This window comes from Hyla sarda, chromosome 10, assembly GCF_029499605.1.
Source record: "Hyla sarda isolate aHylSar1 chromosome 10, aHylSar1.hap1, whole genome shotgun sequence".
Lineage (NCBI taxonomy): Eukaryota > Metazoa > Chordata > Amphibia > Anura > Hylidae > Hyla > Hyla sarda.
In genome coordinates, this window is record NC_079198.1 from 25,321,085 (window position 1) to 25,339,803 (window position 18,719).

At 43.9% G+C, this 18,719-nt stretch overlaps 1 protein-coding gene across 4 annotated transcripts in view; it reads right to left on the reverse strand.

The window, feature by feature from the left end:
- Window positions 1-18,719, reverse strand: part of POLD1 (DNA polymerase delta 1, catalytic subunit) — a 147,429-nt gene that overhangs the window by 99,114 nt on the left and 29,596 nt on the right. For all 4 annotated transcript variants that reach the window (XM_056541849.1, XM_056541850.1, XM_056541852.1 and 1 more), the window contains 7 exons: window positions 16,543-16,709; window positions 13,461-13,565; window positions 10,582-10,722; window positions 8,623-8,733; window positions 6,449-6,640; window positions 318-406; window positions 48-164 (listed from right to left, as the gene is read on the reverse strand). In XM_056541849.1, the coding sequence (XP_056397824.1) occupies window positions 48-164; window positions 318-406; window positions 6,449-6,640; window positions 8,623-8,733; window positions 10,582-10,722; window positions 13,461-13,565; window positions 16,543-16,709 (922 nt within the window). The remainder of the gene's footprint in view (window positions 1-47; window positions 165-317; window positions 407-6,448; window positions 6,641-8,622; window positions 8,734-10,581; window positions 10,723-13,460; window positions 13,566-16,542; window positions 16,710-18,719) is intronic.

Consider the following 18,719-nt stretch of genomic DNA (forward strand, 5'->3'; position numbering starts at 1 on the left):
CTGGTATTACGTTTTAGGGACTGGCTTATCAAAGGAAAAACGCTTACCCATATTTATCAGCAGATCCAGACTGCAACAAGGTAGTATAGCAGAGATTATGAGCCATCATAATAGATGGATACAGGGATGAAAAATCCAGAGTTGCAATAGGCACATCATAATATCTGCAAGAAAAGTGATGGATTAATAAATGATGCAGGAAAGAGAAACACTGGCACATTTGTCCACAGGCTGTTTATGGTGCGGTTACAACCTCTCTAATAAATCCATGTTCCCGCTAAGATGTTCAGCAGTTGAAGGCGGAAGAGTTTACTCACCCTTTAACGGGTTCAATGACGGTGGCACCAGTGTAGTCCTCGCCACCTTCTGACCTCACCACTGGCATTACCAGATCTTGCTTCATTGCCTAATTTGAATAACCAAAACAGCTTTAGTGTAAAAATGATACACAATGGCCCAGAATTATCAATCCGTGTGAAACAAATGTTTATAATTTTCCAATAACAACCAATCAGAGCTCAGCTTTTGCTGCTATTTCTTAAATTGCTGTCTGATAAAATAAAATTTGAGGTGTACTCCATCTGTATGGTGACAGAGAACTCTCGTCTGGGTGTAATCTCCACTCCACCCGAGCAAAATTAAATAAGATATAAGAACAGGATGACTGGTTCTCAAGGTCTGAAAGACCTTGAGAACCAGTCATCCTGTTCTTATATCTTCTCAAATTGCTCTGTGACAATGAAAGACAAGCTATGATTGGCTGCTATCAAAGACTAAAATCAGACACATTTACCTTTCAGACAGATTGATAAATTTGGGCCAATATACAGTAACCCCCTGACCTGCGATGGCCCCGACATATGATGAAATCGACATACGATGGCCTCTCAGAGGCCATCGCATGTCGATGTCAACATCGACATACGATGCTTTTATATGTCTGGGCCATTGCATTAACTGCTATTCGACAGCGCAAAATGCTTAAGCTGCTGTCTGATAGCAGTTTAAGCATCCTGGGCAGGTTCGCCTACCTATTCCCGCTGCTCCGGGTCCACTTCGCGATCCTCCGGCGTCTTCTGCATCTTCTCCAGGGTCCGGGCCTCGCTTTCTGGCGTCGTTATTACGTCACTACGCACGCCGCGCCGGCGCAGCAGCATAACGTCACCAGAAAGCGAGGCCCGGACCCTGCGGAAGAAGCCGGAGGATCACGAAGAAGACACGGGAGCCCCTTGGACAGCATCGGGAGCGGTGAGGACCTGGTCCGGAGCGGCAGGGACAGGTAAGTACAGCTTCCTATATTTTACATTGCATGAATCCCTCAACATACGATGGATTTGACAAACGATGGATCGTTTGGAACGAATTACCATCGTATGTTGAGGGACCACTGTAATTTCTAAGTCAGATGGCGAGAATGATCTGCAATAACACAAGAAAAAAAATATATGACATTTTAAGAAAGATCCATTGAAACGCTGCATTAGCTCTTTCAGCTTGTTCTACACACTGGCGTCTATGCCCAAGAAAGTTTTGTATCCACACAGTGATCGAATAAAGTAAGAAGCAATAGACTTGCCACTTATTTCTTGCCCGTTGAGACTACATAATTTAGGTAGTCAGAGCAGGAAGAATGAAGTCACCTTGTGAGCGAACTAATCACTTCGTCCACAAGACCAACACCATTGTCCGTCAGTGCAGTCATAGGATTGGCTATATAGGTGGCCCACTGGTCAGCAAGGGATACCAGGAGCTAAATAATATCTGTGACCAACCATTATACAGGATGGGCCATTTATATGGATACACCTTAATAAAATGGGAATGGTTGGTGATATTAACTTCCTGTTTGTGGCACATTAGTATATGTGAGGGGGGGGAAACTTTTCAAGATGGTTGGTGACCATGGCGGCCATTTTGAATCCAACTTTTGTTTTTTCAATAGGAAGAGGGTCATGTGACACCAACTTATTGGGAATTTCACAAGAAAAACAATGATGTGCTTGGTTTTAACGTAACTTTATTCTTTCATGAGTTATTTACAAGTTTCTGACCACTTATAAAATGTGTTCAATATGCTGCCCATTGTGTTGGATTGTCAATGCCACCCTCTCCTCCCACTCTTCACACACTGATAGCAACACCGCAGGAGAAATGCTAGCACAGGCTTCCAGTATCCGTATACACTGCTATATACTACTATATACACAGCAGGAGAAATGCTAGCACAGGCTTCCAGTATCCGTAGTTTCAGGTGCTGCACATCTCGTATCTTCACAGCATAGACAATTGCCTTCAGATGACCCCAAAGATAAAAGACTAAGGGGGTCAGATCGGGAGACCTTGGGGGCCATTCAACTGGCCCACGACGACCAATCCACTTTCCAGGAAACTCTTCATCTAGGAATGCTCGGACCTGACACCCATAATGTGGTGGTCACCATCTTGCTGGAAAAACTCAGGGAACGTGCAGCTTCAGTGCATAAAGAGGGAAACACATCATCATGTAGCAATTTAGCATATCCAGTGGCCTTGAGGTTTCCATTGATGAAGAATGGCCCCACTATCTATGTACCCCATATACCACACCATACCATCAATTTCGAGCATTCCTAGATGAACATGCGCAGTATACTCACACGTCGCGGCAGCTCTCGGTTTCAGTGTGTCGCACATTGCTTCAGTGTGTCTGTACGTAGCGGCGTATTGCCGCTACAAGCAGGCACATGTGAAGGCAGAATACAGAGGGTCCTTCAGCGGCGGATCCGCAGCGAAATACGTTGCAAAAATCCGCTCGTGTGAACGTACCCTTATGATGAGTGAAACTACAACTCCCAGCATAACCTTACCACTGCTTAAAGGGGTACTCCGCTGTAAAACTCTGCTTTAATTTATTTTCTGTCTGACCACAGTGCTCTCTGCTAACACCTCATTGTAGGAGCAAATCCCCATAGCAAACCTCTCCTGCTCTGGACAGTTCCTGATATGGACAGAGGTGTCAGCAGAGAGCACTGTGGTCAGACTGAAAAGAAATTCAAAAAGAAAAGAACTTCCTGTGGAGCATACAGCAGATGATAAGTACTGAAAGGGTTAAGATTTTTAAATAGAAGTAATTTACAAATCTGTTTAACTTTATGGCACCAGTTGATTTAAAAGAAAAATATTTTTCACCGGAGTACCCCTTTAAGTCATTCTGGGAGCTGTAGTTTTAAATGGTGAAAACTTCTTTACCGCTTTCCCATTCTGTGGCAATTGGTATATTTGATTGTTATTCTGGAATTTTTCACAATGTGCTACACCAGTGGCGTCTGTCACGACAGGCTAAAAATTTACTTTGGGGGGGGGGGGGGGGTTAGGTATAGGGTGACAATTTTCTACCGCACCAGATGACACCAACCCTAGTAACGCCACTGGGCGGCAAATGGTCTCCTGAGGGTTGTCCTCCCAGACCTGGACTAAAGCATCCGCCAACTCCTGGACAGTCTGTGGTGCAACGCAGTGTTGGTGGGTGGAGCGAGACATGATGTCCCAGATGTGCTCAATCGGATTCAGGTCTGGGGAACGGGCGGGCCAGTCCATAGCATCAATGCCTTCCTCTTGCAGGAACTGCTGACACACTCCAGCCACGAGGTCTAGCATTGTCTTTCATTAGGAGGAACCCAGGGCCAACCGAACCAGCATATGGTCTCACAAAGGGTCTGAGGATCTCATCTCAGTACCTAATAGCAGTGAGGCTACCCCTGGCAAGCACATGGAGGGCTGTGCTCCCCCCCCCCCCCCCCAAAGAAATGCCACCCCACACCATTACTGACCCACTGCCAAACCGGTAATGCTGGAGGATGTTGCAGGCAGCAGAACGTTCCCCACGGCATCTCCAGACTCTGTCACGTCTGTCACATGTGCTCAGTGTGAGCCTGCTTTCATCTGTGAAGAGCACAGGGCGCCAGTGGCGAATTTGCCAATCTTTGTGTTCTCTGGCAAATGCCAAATGTCCTGTACAGTGTTGGGTTGTAAGCACAACCCCCACCTGTGGACATCGGGCCCTCACACCACCCTCATGGAGTCTGTTTCTGACCGTTTGGACACATGCACATTCGTGGCCTGCTGGAGGACCTTTTGCAGGGCTCTGGCAGTGCTCCTCCTTGCACAAAGGCAGAGGGTAGCGGTCCTGCTGCTGAGTTGTTGGCCTCCTCCACGTCTCCTGATGTACTGGCCTGTCTCCTGGTAGTGCCTCCATGCTCTGGACACTACGCTGACAGACACAGCAAACCTTTTTGCCACAGCTCGCATTGATGTGCCATCCTAGATGAGCTGCACTACCTGAGCCACTTGTGTAGGTTGTAGATTGGTTCCTGAGTGGACAGTGGGATTTCACAGAAGTGTGATTGACTTGGAGTTACATTGTGTTGTTTAAAGAGTACCTGTCACTAAATAAACTTTTCTAAACTAACGCTGCGATTTTGGACTCACTGCGAGGCCGGTGAGAGTCCAAAATCAATTAAAAAGCTTGCGGCCAGGGACTCCTACATAGACCCCTAGTGGCCACATTTTCAAAAAGGAAAATACACATAAAAGGAAGCAATTAATAATAAATCCAATTACAAAGTTGTTCAATATACAATCAGCTCTAACATATCGAAAAGTTTTTTTGATGAAAGGTACTCTAAGCACTCCCCTTATTTTTTTGAGCAGTGTAAATATATATATATATATATATATATATATATATATATATATATTTATAAAATTTTATTTATTTTTTTAGAAAGTTCAAGTGAGGGAGATTATCCACAGATTATAGCAGAACACTAGTACTTTCATACATCTATCCTTCTGGGCGCAAACCATGGTTATGTCTGAAGCAAAGGAATCTTTAGGAAACTGTTACCAACAAAAGGTGCTTAACCTCCCGCCTAGGCCCACATTGGGCAGACTGTGCTACCCCAAAGGAGCCAACTAAAACTGGGTTCAAGAAGAGTATTTAGGTCCATATTTGGCAGGCATTTAGGGGGAATATTTATCAAAACTTGTGCAAAGGAAAAGTTGCCCATAGCAACCAATCACATTGATTCTTTCATTTTGCAGCAGCCTTGTTAAAAAATGAAAGAAGCGAGCTGATTGGTTGCTATGGGCAACTTTTCCTCTGGACAGGTTTTGATAAATCTCCCCCTTAGACCTCATTTTGGTCAGTATTTACAGCCAAAACCAGGAATGGAACCAACAAAGAAAATCCCGGGAAGATGTGCACCTTCTTTTGTGTTCTGAACTATAACTACTGACCAAAATGCTATGTGTGAGCCCAGCCTAAAACTTGAAAGGGTATCTCCATCTGAGACTGCGAGGGCCAATCAAAGTCTACATTTTGTTTGGGTGGGAGGGGAGTTATCTCCTGACCAGCACATTAGAGAAGTGGCCATACACGCATGCATCTACTGCAAATGTAGTTTTATGGGAACAATAATTTGCAACTGATTTACCAAAAATTACTAAGTAGAGTGCTGCACAAATGCACATCTTCCTGTACATCTCTTCTACAGTTTCTGGAGTGCCTAAGCTATCAGACATTCAGGAATTATTCATAAGCTGCAGGCAGTTTTGCGATTATCTTATTCATTTGCACAGGTTTTACAAAAATCCATGCTGCAGAAACAATTTTTTCCCACATTTGTCCCATGTGAATGTACCTGTATTCTAAATTCTTTGGATATATTTTATCATCAGAAATCCCCCGCATATTAAATCTTAAAGGCCCGATAATGGATAAGCAATGGTCGGAGGTTATAAAAATCTGTAACTATTCTGTTTGTGCAAAGTGTCCCGGCTATATCTATTGCACAAAATCCAAGTATACAAGTTTATATAGTACAATTTCAAGCTGATCCCAAAGTTTGTGTTTGTGAGAATTTTTGCTACCGCTGAGGCTACTGAGGGACATAAAATGGTAAAGAGTTAAAGGGATACTCCGCTGCTCAGCATTTGGAACAAACTGTGACGAACGCTGGAGTCGGCGCCAGGAGCTCGTGACGTCATAGCCCCTCCCCTTCATGCAGTCACGCCCTGCCCCCTCAATGCAAGTCTATGGGAGAGGGCGTGACGGCTGTCACGCCCTCTCCCATAGACTTGCATCGAGGGAGCGGAATGTGATGTCATGAGGGGGGGGGGGGGTGCTATGACGTCACGAGCTCCCAGCACCAGCTCCAGCATTCGGAACAGTTTGTTCCAAACGCTGAGCAGCGGAGTACCCCTATAAGACCTCCTGTATCATGCACGATAAAGTGATTAAAAGAGAACCAAGGAGAATACAGACAGCCATAAGATTGTTCTTGCCCTCAAATGCATTTACCAGCCGATTTAAAAGCTTAGCCAAAAGAAATTATTCCAACCTGGCATCTAGTAACAGCATAATTCCTATAACCTGTCAGATTTATGTCTTACAATTTTAGCAAGATACCTGTCTGAGAAGCTGTGATACAACTTTGATCTGCTGTCCCCGGGATAAGAGGTAGTTCAGAGGGACGCCGGTCACACGTGCCATCTCCATGTAGTTAATAACACACATGAGCTTTTCCAGGAGGCGCAGGGGTAGGTAGGCATCCTTCAAGCAGTACACAGCAAGTCGCCTGCGGGTTTGTTCATTTCCATTCTGTCAAATTCATAGAGAGACATTTATGTTACGTTTATGCTAATTATTTATAAATGATATGTGATTACTACATTTGGTCATGAGACAGTAACTGGAGGGGCCTCCCCACATTAAACAGTATGACAGTACATAACATTTTGGCAAACAACAACCTCCATCACTAGTTAATCTTCACCAGCTAACAGAGAGGTTAATAAAAAAAAAAAATTAAAAATTGTACATAAAGTCTATATAAAGTGTATATATTTTATTTAACTTCTGGCCTGTCGTAGTGACTCAGAGTCCAGGCACCATGACACAGAGACGACTGTCATTGCACCTATACTCAGCAGAGTGTTTGTCCCTATTGAAATTTAGAATAGGGTTGTGCAGCTCAACAGCCATAAATGTGCGAGGTTAACTGAAAACTCTCACCCAAAAAAAGAGGTGTGGAAATAGTTAAAGGGGTACTCCGGTGGAAAACTTTTTTTTTTTTTATCAACTGGTGCCAGAAAGTTAAACAGATATGTAAATTACTTCTATTAAAAGATCTTAATTCTTCCAGTACTTATTAGCTGCTGAATACTGAAGAGGAAATTTATTTCTTTTTGGGACAGAGAGCTCTCTGCTGACATCATGACCAAAGTGCTCTCTGCTGACATCTCTGTCCATTTTAGGAACTGTCCAGAACAGCATGTGTTTGCTATGGGGATTTTCTCCTACTCTGTACAGTTCTTAAAATGGACAGAGATGTCAGCAGAGAGCACTGTGGTCATGATTTCAGCAGCTAATAAGTACTGGAAGGATTAAGGATTTTTAATAGAAGTAATTTACAAATCTGTTCAACTTTCTGGCACCAGTTGATTAAAAAAAAAAAAATTCCACCGGAGTACCCCTTTAAAAGGTTACTCCACTCCCCAGCGTTCAGAACTCAATGTTCAAAATGCTGGGTGTGGGCTTCCGTGTTCACGCCCGCTCCTTTGTGATGTCACCCACCGCCACCTCAATGCAAGTCTATGGGAAGGGGCATGACGGCAGTCGCGCCCCTTCCCATAGACTTGCATTGAGGGTGTGGGGCGTGACGTCACGATGGGGCGGGGCGTGAAGTCACGAGGGGGCGAGGCGTGAAGTCACGAGGGGGCGGGGCGTGAAGTCACGAGGGGGCGGGGCGTGAAGTCACGAGGGGGCGGGGCGTGAAGTCACGAGGGGGCGGGGCGTGAAGTCACGAGGGGGCGGGGCGTGAAGTCACGAGGGGGCGGGGCGTGAAGTCACGAGGGGGCGGGGCGTGAAGTCACGAGGGGGCGGGGCGTGAAGTCACGAGGGGGCGGGGCGTGAAGTCACGAGGGGACGGGGCGTGAACACGGAATCCCGCATCCAGCGTTCGGAACATTGAGATCCGAACGCTGGGGAGCAGAGTAACCCTTTAAATTGTCAAAAAAGGGATTATTCAGTCCTCAGCACACTACCTATTGCAAGATAGCTGTATGTTGGATGTTTGGTCTTTCTAGAAAAAATTATTCACAGACAAATATCAGAAAATTAACCAATTTAATCTAAAATATATAGTGTAAAAACAATTGTGTGTACACAAACTGCAGGGCCCTACGGTTGCGTCTGTATAAAACAACTCAATTATCATAACTATCACTTGATATCTCCATAGACACGAGGTATCTTCTAATTTGTCTTACATTCACTGGCAAATATAAAGGATGATAAATCCAAGAAATAGCAGACAATATGCTAGACCATACGCTGGTTGAGCAACAAGTGTTCTGTTAGTCCTATGACCAGCAAGGTCCTGCAAATTATTCAGTCCTGCAAATAATACAATGGATGAAATCCTAAAATGAAATAAAAAACTATTCAATATGTCATGCAGTGATTATTCCGATTTGAGTGTTGCCAGCCCTAAAGTAGACATCACTTTACGCTTTTTTTTTCTTTTCACCAGTTTGTATTATGACAATATTGGGACTGGAAACCTGACAATGAAGCCGTACCTGCAGATCAGTAATGATGGAATGCTGAACATCCTCCTTCTGTTCTTGTAAGAAATGAAAACTGACAGCATTCAAGGTGTAGGAACGCAGCTTGTAATCTCTCAGAAGCACCTGAATAAAATGATAAATCAAATCATGTACAAATTAATGATTTTTAGAGACGATTATTGGTTAATACAATAAGTTCTGTTTATGTAAAACCAAATGAGCTAGCAATGCCAATCAGGAAAAAGACAAATATTTCCAGGCCAGATAACCCAGAAACTGACTTTAGAGTCCCTTACTGGTAGAGGCTGGTCAGAAGGCAAATTACTTGCTTTCCTCTATAAAGGCAGATTCACACATACAGGATTTACTGCAGATTTAAAGTAATATTTTACAACCTATTTGTATTGATTTAACAATATGAAATCTGATGCAGGAAATCTGCAGCAGATCCTGTAAGTGTGAATACACGGGTACATTTCCATGTGCAGATTTGCTATGCATTGAAGTTAAGGGGCAGCAAAATCAGCTCCAGAAAATAATCACCAAAATACACAAGTGTAAACATACACCAAGGGAGGACATGTATTAAAGATTTAACCCCTGTTTTGTGTTAAAATTTTTGTGCAAAATTTTGCACAAGCTGTTTTTTTGCGTCTTTTTTGGCGTACATTCTGCTGGAGCATTTCCTCCAAATGTGTAGGCTTCGGTGTACCTTGGAGTGACATATTTAGTACGCTCGAATTTATTAAATGTGTACATTTCATTTACCCGCAGAAATCTTGCGCAATTACCATATTTTTAACGCAAATATAAGCCATCTTGGACTGCACAAATCAAGACGCTCTAAATCATGGATTTCATTTCTCAAAGAGTGGAGGTATGGGGAGATGACTATATTTGCCCTCAATTTATGAAACTCAATGCGCTTGATTGATAAATTTAGCACTTCAGCGCATAATTTAGAATTTGGCAAAAGGGGTAAACTGTTTCTACCGTACACAAATAATGATACATGTCCCCCTGAGGGTACACACAGGTGGATCTATTGCGAGCTTTAGCTGTAACAGATGTCGTTGACTTCAATAGGGTCTGCTGTGGATTTTCCACTGCACGAAAACCTTTTTCACAGCTGAAAATTTGCAGGAGTACTCCAGTAAAAAGCATTTTTAACAATATAGACAGAATGCCTGCATAAATAAATAAACCTTTATCACCCACCCCTCCCCCAGGATCGGTGCCTTGGCCTCCGATGAGGTCTTCTTCCTAGATTTAAGGCCTGAGACCTCACAATGCAGCTCAGTAAATGGCTGGCCACGTCGTTGTTATGAGATGCAATGTGACATATTGGGCCCAAGCACAAAAAGAAGATCGGGGCTGGGGCTCAATACCTCACATTGCTGCTCAACTAATCACTGGCCGAGGCCGGACACCACAAGTAATTTCCTGAGCTGCACTGTGAAGTCCCAGGCCTGGGGATGGTATTAAATAAAATTGACCTCTAAGCATACTATAAAGTTGTAAAAGAATATGTCATCTGCTGCTTGCTTCAAACCAGAAGCAGCATTACGGCCCACATTCACTTCCATTTTTGTCAAACTGCTCCCAAAAAATTATAATTAGATTATATTGTATTTGTGCTATTTATTATTGCCTGACAAATTTTTAAGAGTTACTAGAAAATAGGCATGGTCTCCCATGTGATGCAGTTTTAGTCTCCATAACTAGGGAAGCCTGAAAATAGCACCAATTTTGGAGCAAAGCTATGCTGGCCCAAAACTGGCAAAGATTAGATTTTTTTGGTTGATTGTCCTCATGCACCAAATTCACTCAGAAGTGTGCGCCTTTCAATTAATTTTGTGCTCGAAACTACAACTTTACATACAATGGCACAAAATCCACCATTGTTAGTGAACGTGGGCCTATGTGTATACTGTGATAACTGACTGGTATATTTACAATAACTAACAATACCTGCAGAAGATCAAACTGAACCCGGCCCTCTGTATTGATGACTTTGTTCTCTCTTCTGCCCATTTGCTTGGACTGGAAGGAAGAGTCTCGGATCACAGACTTCATGTTCCTCATTCTCCCCAGGAATGGAAAACTGTCGACCTGTATAAAGGAAATCTCAGTTAATACTTATTTACATCTAAGGTTGATCACTAATTTAAAGGGGTACTCCGCTGCTCAGCGTTTTGAACAAACTGTTCCAAACGCTGGAGCCGGGAGCTCGTGACGTCGTAGCCCTGCCCCCTTTAAAACGAGAGGAATCAACACAGATAAAAACTATTAAGGAAAGATTTGCCCCTTCTGTGACCCACTGCTGGCTTTAGCTTAAAGGGGTACTCCGCTGCTCAGTGTTTGGAACAAACTGTTCCAAACGCTGGTGCCGGCGCAGGGAGCTCGTGATGTCGTAGCCCCGCTCCCTCATGATGTCACGCCCCGCCCCCTCACATGCAAGTCTACGGGAGGGGGCGTGACGGCCGTCACGCCCCCTCCCGGGGCTATGACATCACGAGCTCCCTGCACACTGAGCAGCGGAGTACCCCTTTAAGCCAAAGCCAGAAAACTTTTTTTTTTTTTTTTTTTTTATCAACTGGTGCCAGAAAGTTAAACAAATTACTTCTTTTAAAAGATCTTAATCCTTCCAGTACTTATTAGCTGCTGAACACTACAGAGGAAATTCTTTTCTTTTTGGAACACAGTGCTCTCTGCTGACATCATGACCACAGTGCTCTCTGCTGACATTTCTGTCCATTTTAGGAACTGTCCAGAGCAGCATGTCTTTTCTATGGGGATTGTCTCCTACTCTGGACAGTTCCTAAAATGGACAGAGATGTTAGCAGAGAGCACTGTGCTCGTGATGTCAGCAGAGAGCACTGTGGTCATGATGTCAGCAGAGAGCACTGTGTTTCAAAAAAAAAAAGAAAAAAAAAAAGTTTTCCACTGCAGTACCCCTTTAACTAAAAACACTGATCACATATGAAGGTGTTAGTTCACCCTTCAAAATACTCCTTAAGGGTGCGTTCACACGGGGGTATTTGTCAGCGGATCCGCAGCTGCGGATCCGCTGTCAAAGGCCCCTAAAGTGCTGCCCTCTTTGTGCCTGCTAATAGCGGCAATCCGCCGCTACCAGCAGACACACAGTGAAGTGCGAGTCGCAGTGTATCCGCACATCGCGGCCGCTCCCCCTGCTCCCTGAGTCTGAGCGGATTGCCGCTATTAGCAGGCACAAAGAGGGTAGCACTTTAGGGGCCTTTGTCAGCGGATCCGCAACTGTGCCCGTGTGAACGCACCCTGAAACTATGCCCACTATGTAAAAGCTGTGTGCATGTGTAATAAAGCCAAACCTTTGGCTGCTTCTTCTGTGCCTTTTATAATGCTAAACTCACTTTTTCAGACAGTCAGCAAAAGTCAGGGAGGCAAGGTCAGGGGTCCGCAATGCCCCGGGGTCACCTTACCACGCTGAGTAATTGACAAAAAGGTTCTCCACACATAAGCTGCTGCTCACTTATACGGTGAGAAGTGCTCGCTCCCCCTGCCTCTATTACTATGCATGTGTGCGATGGCACATGCAGGGTGGACCTGTGTGTAAGTCACACAGCAGGCCAGGCACTGACATAGGGGAGAGGCGCACACAGTGGCCCCCGGGCATTGCGGACCCCTGACCCCGCCTCTCTGACTGTCTGAAAAAGTGAATTTTAGCATTATAAAAGTTTCAGAAGAAGTAGCCAAAAGGTATGGCTGCTCCAAACGGTGTTACAGTTCACCCCATCCTATGTGTACGGGTTCGGACAGTCTCATCTCGGACTATTCAACGATTCCAGCAACAAAAAAAAACATATCCAGAACCACAGCGAACATGAAATGCCTTTGCTTTATTCAGGAACAATGGAACCACCAAGGTACATACACAGGAGGTAAAAACAGAGGCATTCTGCATGAAAAAAGATCCAATGGACGCCTATGCTTCTCTATGGGAACAGAAGGAGCCCAATCCGTCAGGGATTCTCCCTTTTCAGCCATCTCCTTCTTACATACAAATAATACATTATCAAGAGATGAAAAGGAGATAAAAATACAATCAGATTATACAAGGTTTGCATGCAGTCTGCTGCCTTGGGACTTGTAGTCACAAAACAATAGGAAAAGAGAATAAAGAAAGCAAAAACACATTAAATCGGGTCTTTCTAAAAAAAAAAAAAATTTTTTTTACTGTTTATTTGTTTTACGAAAGCAACTTTCCATATAGTCTTCATTAAAAGTATCCAACCATTTAGGTGCTGTGCAGAAAGAGATAAGATAATACATCTGAGGGACTTTTTGCTCTCAGTGTCTGAGATAGCAGCAGTAAGAGGGTTATACACCAGCTTAGATTGTAAACAGGGGTGAAAGAATCCTTGGAGGACAGCTCAGCCCACAAAGGGGTGAAAAAGGAAGGAAAGCAGATAAAAGGCAGAGAAAAAAAAAAATCACATGGGCTGAGTACAAGTGTAAAGAAAAAATATAGTTCACACAGCACGCTATAGAGCAGTGGTCTCCAACCTGCGGATCTCCAGATGTTGCAAAACTACAACTCCCAGCATGCCCGGACAGCCGTTGGCTGTCCGGGCATGCTGGGAGTTGTAGTTTTGCTACATCTGGAGGTCCGCAGGTTGGAGACCACTGCTATAGAGGCTGTAGAAGACAAACTAAGCACCATTTTTAATAGACTAATGGAGAAAGTGTGTGTGTGTGTGTGTGTGTGTGTGTGTGTGTGTGTGTGTGTGTGTGTGGGGGGGGGGGGGCAATTAAGTACAAAGCAAGAATAAAACAAAGTTTTTCAAAAGCATCCATAGTCTTTAAGTTACCTTTAGGGTGTGAGCTCTGTTGATCAAGTAGGGCAAGTCAAAATTCTGAATATTATAGCCAGTTATAATATCAGGATCAATGATGCGCACGAACTCCGCCCAGGCCTGAGATAGAAATAGAACAGGTCAGTATGCTGCTCAAATAGAACGAGGATTACAGAGCATGTAAACTAAGAACTTCTAGAAGTACAAATTGTAATGCTGCCTGCTACAATGATGAATTGTGGTAATCCCACTATTTTACCACCGTTCATCTCATGCACAACTAATTGTTAGCCTTGCAGCTTCAACCTTTAGGGCAGCTTTATAAGTGGGCAAAAAAAAAAAAAACACATTAAAATCCACATAGCAAAGTCCAAGCTGACTTAAAGGAGTACTCCGCTGCCCCAGCATCCAGAACATTTTGTTTCCAACGCTGGGTGCGGGCCTCAGGGGTTGTGATGTCACAGTCACGCCCCTTGTGACGTCTATGGGAGAGGGCGTGACGGCCGTCATGCCCCCTCCCATAGACTTGTATTGAGTGACCGTGACCTCATGACCCCTGCCGCTCGCACCCAGAGTTCTAAATGAACGTCAGGTGCTGCACAGAGATCCTTTGGATAGGGTATAAGAGGTCTAGGGGCGGAATACCCCTTTAAAGGGGTACTCCGGTGGAAAACTTTTTTTTTATTTTTTTTTTAATCAACTGATGCCAAAAAGTTAAACAGATCTGTAAATTATTTCTATTTAAAAATCTTAATCCTTCCAGTACTTATCAGCTGCTGTATGTTCCACAGGAAGTGCTTTTCTTTTTTAATTTCCTTTCTGTCTGACCACAGTGCTCTCTGCTGACACCTGTGTCAGTATCAGGAACTGTCCAGAGCAGGAGAGGTTTGTTATGGGAATTTGCTCCTACTCTGGACAGTTCCTGACATGGACAGAGGTGGCAGCAGAGAGCACTGTGGTCCACACTGTGGACTGGAAAGAAATACACAAAATCCTGTGGAGCATACAGCAGCTGATAAATACTGGAAGGGTTAAGATTTTTTAATAGAAGTAATTTAAAAATCTGTTTAACTTTCTGACACCAGTTGGTTAAAAAAAAAAATTCCACCGGAGTACCCCTTTAAAGGCATTTTATTAAGAGCATTTATGTGATCATACCCTTAAGGATGCTTTCACACAGCAGATTTTTGTTTTTGAGCCAAAACAAGAAAATATAGAACAAGGACTACTACTATCTCCTGGATCCATTTCTGGCTTTGGCTTAAAAACTGTGGTGGTTTAAAAAAACAAAACAAAAACAAACTGCCCTAAAGGGGTTGTACAAGATTAGATAATTTCCATGTCTTGCAAGGATAAAAATTTAACTAAAATCCCAAATTCAAAATAGAAACATAGGGGGAGATTTATCAAAAACGGTCCAGGAGAAAAGTTGCCCAGTTGCCCATAGCAACCAATCAGATCGCTTCTTTCATTTTTAACAAGGCCTCTGCAAAATGAAAGAAGCTATATGATTGGTTGCTATGGGCAACTGGGCAACTTTTCCTTTGCACAGGTTTTGATAAATCTCCCACATAGGGGGCGATTTATCAAAACCTGTCCAAGAGAAAAGTTGCTGAGTTGCCCATAGCAACCAATCAGATCGCTTCTTTCATTTTTAAAAAGGCCTGTGAAAAGAAGCGATCCGATTGGTTGCTATGGGCAACTCAGTAGCTTTTTCTCTAGACAGGTTTTGATAAATCTCCCCCATAATTCCCAAATGTAGACATTGTTCTGTAAGAGGCCCTGTGTTACAATGCAGGGGAGTTTCTGCTTCTTACAAAGAGCCATGCAAATTCTTCATAAGTAAATAACAGCAAGAAAGTAAGTGGTGAAAGATGAGCTGTGTGTATTATTATAGCACTGAGCAAACAATTCATAAAGTGCTCAAACATAAAAACAAAACAAACATAAAAATAGCGGTGAACGCAGCTCCTACTTCAGGACAGAGAGGAATTCATTTCCCTATTTTAGGGGAACAATAGAATTATTTAATCGGCTTATTTTAGAGATCAATAAACCACACAACGCTTCCCACAGCCTAACATCAAAACCACAAGTATTAGAAATGGTGTGTGATCCATGTTCATGTAAACTTTGATGGAATTCTCAAGCAATGTCACCTTCTGACATGTCTATGGAGGCCGCAAATTAAAGGGGTACTCCGCCCCTAGACATCTTATCCCCTACACAAAGGCGGGACCCACGCGATCTCTGCTGCGGCACCCCAGAAATCTGGTGCACGGAGTGAAGTTTGTTCCGTGTCGGATGACCGGTGATGTGGAGTGGAGGCTCGTGATCTCACGGTCCGCTCGTGATGTCACGACCACGCCCCCTCAATGCAAGTCTATGGGAGGGGGCGTGATGGCCGTCACGCCCCCTCCCTCAGACTTGCATCGAGGGGGCGTGACCATGACGTCACGAGCCTCCGGCGCTGCACCTGATGCTATAAACAAACGCTGAGAGCAGCAGGGAGATCGTGGGGGTCCCCAGCGGCGGGCCCCCATGATCAGACATCTTATCCTCTATCCTTTGGATGGGGGATAAGATGTCTAGGGGTGGAGTATCCCTTTAACCCATCTTCAGGACTAGACCTATATTGGGATTACAGGGGGTTTTCATGATTAAAGGGATATTAAGAACTATTATTTTTTTATGTAATGTTCTCAACCTGGGGAAGGAGATAAACAAAAAAAAAATATATATATACACTCAACTTCCTCACCCCCACTGCTGTTCTCCAGCCCTAGCAGTGTTTAAGGTCAGCACACGCACAGCCCACTCAGTATCCATGACCACTGAACGCTGAATCAGTGGCTGCTGAATGCTTGAGCGGGCAAGTGCATAAGCCAAACATAGCAAGCGCTGTGCAGCGGCAACGATTCAGAAAGAATATTGGGGAGAGCAAGAAAGATAAGTATGTGTGTTTTTTTTATGTCAAAAGGTATAGAATCATGAGCGAGTCTCCCTTCCAACATCTGAACCCTTAAAATAAAAATAAAAATACACAGACAGAAGTTCACTTTGGTTCTTCCGTAAAGCAGCAACAGAGACAACATACTTTAAGCAGTGCATTTTCCTTCTCAAAGCAAAGCACTTTGGAGCCTACGATGCTAGAACAGGTTCCTAGAGTGAAAACATTGCGTATGAAGGGGTCCTTCTCCCCCTGCCGCAGAACCATGTTGGCAATCTGGATGACAGGATCTTTGTCCGGCTCAGGGAACACACCTATGTAAATAAAAAAAGATGCAATAATTGTACTATACAGATTATATGGTTAAAGGGGTACTCCGCTGCTCAGCGTTTGGAAAAAAACTGGAGCCGGGAGCTTGTGACATCATAGCCCCGCCCCCTCATGCCATCACGCCCCCTCAATGCAAGTCTATGGGAGGGGGCGTGCCAGCAGTCACGCCCCCTCCCGTAGACTTGCATTGAGGGGCCGAGGTGTAATGTCATGAGGTGGCAAGGCCCCAACACATCACTAAAAATGAATCCGTCGATCCCCGGTTTGGGGACGTGACTGACTTCACATGCCTGCTCATCTAACATCTAGTCAGTGGCTACAGTGATGTCTTACCTTAGCCACTGATTGAAAAATCTACTATAATACTATCCAAAGTACAAGGGTGATAGCCCAAGGTATAATACAATCTAGTAATAAACCCAAAAATATTATTACACCCGAAACTGTAGTCATTTAAAATGTATATTTATTGAAAAAAACATTAAAATTAAAGACAAGATTAAAAAACATAGTACATGGATGTGGCAACAAGGTATACAAATGACAAAATCAAATGTGAGATGTCAATATAGTGAGCGTGCTTAAAGTATTTAAAGGGGTACTCCACTGGAAAACATTTTTTTTTTTTTTTATTAACTGGTGCCAGAAAGTTAAACAAATTTGCAAATTACTTCTATTTAAAAATCTTAAAATCCTTCCAGTACTCAGCTGCTGTATACTACAGAGGAAGTTCATTTCTTTTTTAATTTCTTTTCTGTCTGACCACAGTGTTCTCTGCTGACACCTCTATCCATGTCAGGAACTGTCTAGAGCAGAATAGATTTGCTATGGGGATTTGGTCCTGCTCTGGGGATTTGCCCCTGCTCTGGGGAGTTCCTGACATGGACAGAGATGTCAGCAGAGAGAACTGTGGTCAGACAGAAAGAATTCAAAAAGAATAGAACTTCCTCTGTAGTATACAGCAGTTGATAAGTACTGGAAGGAGTACGATTTTTAAATTTAAGTAATTTACAAATCTGTTTAACTTTCTGGCACCAGTTGATTAAAACATTTTTTCCAGTGGAGTACCCCTTTAAAAAGGGAGATCTTGGATAAAGCGGTCAACGAAACACGTGTCAAGTCTCTGTGAAGTGGTCTGAATGGTGTGCTTTTATTTCTGCTGTTTATGTTCTATGGGTCTTGCATGCTTTTTTGTCACTATTATTTACTTTCCTGGGGTTACATTGGGGCTAGTGTATACGGTTCCCTTCCTGGCCCTGTTTGTGAGTCTGCCCTACCCACAGCTAACTCCTACATACTTTAAGCACGCTCACTATACTGACCATCTCACATTTGATTTTGTCATTTGAATACCTTGTTGCCACATCCATGTACTATTTTTTTAATCGTCTTTAATTTTAATGTTTTTTTTCAATAAATATACAATTTAAAAGGGGTACTGTGGTGATAAAAGACATCTTATCCCCTATCCAAAGGATAGGGGATAAGATGTCTGATCGCGGGAGTCCCCAGCAGCGGCCGTCACAAACCCTCCCATAGACTTGCATTAAGGGGGCTGGATGTGACGTCAGGCTTGAGCCGTGAGGCTTCAGACTCGGACTTAAAGCCTGCCTCCCAAATTGTCCACCCCCGGAATGTGGATCGCCGATATGGAGGGAACCTGGCATTCCGCCCAGACAAGAATCATTGTCATCTCCGCCATTGCATCGGGACTGCGAGTGCCCCACTGGCGACTGATATAAGCCACAGCCATGGCGTTGTCCGTTTGGACCCAAACTGGACGACACAAGAGTAACAACTCCCAATGGAGGAGACAAAGAAAGATGGCCCGAAGCGAAAGGGTGTTCATAGGGAGACAGGCTTCTTGGGGGGTCCAATGGCCCAGAACATTCCAGTCCTGAAAAACACCCCCAAGCCGAGGAGACTCGCATCAGTCGTTAAAACCTGCCAACGCAGTGGGAGAAACGAGCGTCCCTCCCGGAGGAGTGGAGAGC